This window comes from Triticum aestivum, chromosome 7D (genome assembly GCF_018294505.1).
Source record: "Triticum aestivum cultivar Chinese Spring chromosome 7D, IWGSC CS RefSeq v2.1, whole genome shotgun sequence".
NCBI classification, from domain to species: domain Eukaryota; kingdom Viridiplantae; phylum Streptophyta; class Magnoliopsida; order Poales; family Poaceae; genus Triticum; species Triticum aestivum.
Genome location: NC_057814.1, coordinates 435,076,881 through 435,080,817, shown reverse-complemented (window position 1 = coordinate 435,080,817; position 3,937 = coordinate 435,076,881). Strand labels below are relative to the sequence as shown.

The 3,937-nt window shown below is 44.7% G+C and overlaps 1 protein-coding gene across 1 annotated transcript; it reads right to left on the bottom strand.

Annotated features, from left to right (window-relative positions):
• Nucleotides 1-1,032: 1,032 nt before the first annotated feature.
• LOC123166322 (lipid phosphate phosphatase 2) lies at nucleotides 1,033-3,505 on the bottom strand. Its single transcript, XM_044584108.1, has 7 exons — nucleotides 3,172-3,505; nucleotides 2,958-3,045; nucleotides 2,745-2,854; nucleotides 2,427-2,520; nucleotides 2,138-2,326; nucleotides 1,975-2,034; nucleotides 1,033-1,540 (listed from the first exon to the last, which is right to left on the bottom strand). The coding sequence occupies exons 1-7, from the start codon at nucleotides 3,403-3,405 to the stop codon at nucleotides 1,359-1,361; spliced, it is 957 nt and encodes a 318-aa protein (XP_044440043.1). The 5' UTR covers nucleotides 3,406-3,505; the 3' UTR covers nucleotides 1,033-1,358.
• Nucleotides 3,506-3,937: the final 432 nt, after the last annotated feature.

Genomic DNA, 3,937 nt, shown 5'->3' with positions numbered 1-3,937 from the left:
CCAATGCCAAATAGTTCACTACATGTGTCGACAAGCATTGCTAGAGAAAAAGCGTTGGGCCTGCGTTGAGCGAGCGCCAGAACCAAGCACCCGTCTTGCACCATCGTCACCACAAGGGACCCTCCTCAATAGCTCTGACTCTAAAAACAAAGTGAGGCGCGAGCCCTTGAACACGGAGATCTCCTATACGGCGCCATTTCCACCCGTTTGCTTAGTCGGCGCTCATGCAGAAGGTCGAATGGGCTGGCCCATTAAGCTCGATCATTCGTCTCATCATAGGCAGGCTCGCTCAATCGATCATCGCTACCTTGGTCGTCAATTGACGTTTGACACTTGACCTCTGACCGTTCCCTTTTCAAAAATTTGAAAACTTTCACGATAACAAAAAACGTTCAAGAATTTGAAAAACAATCAGATATTTGAAAAAAGTTCATGAATTTGGAAAAAGGTTCACAATTTTTTCAAAGACCACGAATATGAAAAAAGTTCACAATTCTAGATTCAAAAAATCACGAATTTAAGGAAAGTTCACAATTTTTTACAAAATAAATTATTTTTAGAAGTTCAATGAAAAAATTCACGAATTAGAGAAAAATCCATAAGTTTTTCAAGAATTTGTTTTTGAAAAATACAAGTAAAAAAGTTCACAAATTTAAGAATAATTTCAAAATTTGTGAAAAGTTTTCAAACTACAGAAAAAGCACAAAATTTGAAAAGTTTACAATTTTGAAAGAAACTCACGAATTTAAAATACTTCTTAATTTTTTGGAGAATCTTTTTTGGAAAAAAATAAAAAATATGAAAACAAAATGAAAAAAGAAAAACAAAAAACGAAAAAAAAACCGTGTGGAAAAAACCATCGAAAAGCCCAATCCAGTAAACCGGTGGGAACCTTCTAGAAGGTTTGCTCAACTGGTGGGTGAAAGAAATCGGCCGGCAGCCCAGTTAATTCTAGCGAGAAGGGGGGGGGGGGGGTGCACCCTGTACCAAATACACTATTTGACGATGAAGGCGTCAAATAGGATTCGGGTCGAACATAGCAGATGAGACCGACTACCGAAGCACAATTGCAACCCAACTCCGCTCCAAGTTATGTGGCATTAGGATTGTATGTGAAGACAGGGCCCATCACTCCAAACGGCGTCATTGTCTTGAGAAAATCTATAAGGATTCTAAAAAAAAAAGGAAAATCTATAAACGACTTCTGCATTCATGAAATTCCTCCCTTATAATTATGCTATTGGCGGTTATTGGCCCGTCAGTATTGACATATTTTTTTCACGTAGTGCCATGGTATGAAGTCATACTGCATTACAAAAATAAATAAAATAAATAAACGGAAACCATGCATTCATCTGTCACTGATCTCTGCTCCCTTCTTCTATGGAATCCAGTGCATGGCTGGTGGTTCTCGTCTCATTTGATCCAGAAAGATCAAGTGGCAGTGAGTTATGGTGCATATTCGAGTTTGTTGTTGATTGCGCTTTCAGTTCACCCTCCGGACCACGAATGTGCTCCAAGTACGCATGAGGCCAAACTCCTGTTATTCAACAGTTCATGAAATAACTTTTGTAATTTGTCGGTCTTATGATTATCTATATTATAAAATACAGCATAAATTAGCTATTTGATCAAAAATTTCATTTTTATTGACTATCTTTGTTCGAAACGATATGCATTGGTGTTACTCGCAAAAGAAAAAGACGAGATGCATTGGTGATTCAAGAACAGGCCCATTGCCTTTTCATATGTCCACCTAAGCTAGCAGCTTTTGACTATAGGTTTTCTGAATGCCATCCCTTTGACTATAGGTTGATGAAAGGAGAGAAAGACTTGCTTAGTCGTGTGTTTTATAGTGGCTGCAGACGTCTTCAAGCCCACTTGGGCGGTAGTAAGTGGACACATATATTTCTTAATATAAGAAAAAAATTACAATTCTGATATAATATACCGAACGGAAACTATGCATCATACCGTGTTCACTGTAGGGCGGCGGAAAGAACTGAAGGTAGCAAAACGAAGCAACGACCAATCCTGCGGAGTTATATCAAGCACGGTCAGCCGCTGTGTGATCTTAATTCAGGAATCGTCAGAGTTATAGTAAACGGAAAGTAACTGAACTGAATTGGACACCTACCAAGGACTCCACCAGCAAACACATCCTGCCAGTGGTGCCAGTAGTCAGTCACCCGCGATATCGCAACCATTGTTGCGAGAAGCAGCGGCAGAAGAACTATGCAGAGCTTGGCGACGTGGCCTCTTCGGTCGAAGGCCTTCAGTTTGCCCGCCAGGTACCATGACAGAAATCCAAGCCCAGCAAAAGCACCTTGGAGAGGACAAGAAAGACAGCCAGCCATTACAAGAGTGAGAAGAGGATTTTTTTTTTGCGGGTGCCAGAGATTCAGAGAATGGCTTTCAGCACTTACCTGAAGCATGCCCACTCGGGAAGCTCTTGTACCCCTCTTTGATTACGCCCGGTTTACCGTGGCATATCACATCTCCGGTGACGTTGTTGTACTTCTAAAATCGAGTGTTGAGGTAGATAAATCGTTAGCTCAGTGTTACAGATGGATAGTCCATCACGGTTCTACTTATTACCCAAGCTAGAAACCGTGTAAATTTTACAGTGGTGACGAAGGAGAAACAAGCAAGCTACTGGGTTTTTTTTTCGAAAAGAGGGAGCTCCCCGGCCTCTGCAAAAGCAAGCTACTGGTAGCTCTGAGGAAGCTGTGGGATGAACTCACCGGAACTCCATCAGGAAAGCAGCGCCAAAAGAAGTCCGGGCGCGGCCGGCCAACCGCATCCTTGATCGCAACGGTCACGATAGCAGTTATAAGAACAGAAAACAGGAGGCCTGCTTAGGAATATCGTGTGCGTGTTAGAAATAAGCTAAGACCACACACGGACACGCCCAGATATACTAAATTAGCTTTGCGTAAGAAGAGAAATTTACTTGCCAAGGATAGCGTGATGCAGGTCATAGACGTTCCTCCTCTTGATGTATATTCCAGCGATGAAAACCATTGGCACAACGATGGCAATAACCTGCATAAAAATTTGAAAACACTCGAGTTCACTCCCCGAAACTGCAGCTGTGATTTCATCAGTGATGTATGGAAGAACCCAGAACATGGTCTTCTTCAGAAGATGGGGCGTATATGTGTGCCGTACCGGCACGGCCCAGTCGGGCACGGTGCTGCCCTTCATGGGGTACCGGAGGTCCGACATCATGTCCTGTGCCACGAAGCGGTGGAACGGCTGGACCAGGCCGAGCGCGCCGGTCGTGGCGACGAGCAGGAGCAGCACGATCCAGTCGAACAGGTGCAGCCTGGCGACTTCCTTTCCGTGCGTCCTCAAGCATGGTTGCACCGCGGCGCTCCGGGCAGGGGTCGCCGGCGGCGGCATCTTCTCCTGCACACCTGACACAGGCGGAAGCCTCCTCGTCCCGAGAAAGGCGAGTTGAGGGCGTTTTCTACTTCTTGAGCGGAGGAAGACGACGTTGACGAGCTAGGGGGGGGGGGGGGGGGGGGGATGCATCGTAGTTTTGAAACGAGTCTCGTAGATAAGTTGTTGACTCGCTGGTTGGTGTTGCTGGAGACGCTTCCTGCGTTTGTTCGTGGAAACTGGAAGGAAGGCAGGGCCGAAGAAGCTGCATGGGGAAGTCATTCCCTGGTGCACACGCACCCGAGCGAACAAACAATTTCAGTAGCGACTACGTGCCGTGTGTGCCTCAGGTGTGCCCCGTGTGGGCGAACACAGGAGCACAGGGGGAGATGGTTCGTGAGGACCGAGGAGGGAGAGTGAGACTGGGGATTTATTATTATTATTATTATTATTATTATTATTATTATTATTATTATTATTATTATTACTATTATTATCGACACTGACATGTGGGTCCCACATGACATGCGGGTCCCACATGTCATATCGTCCA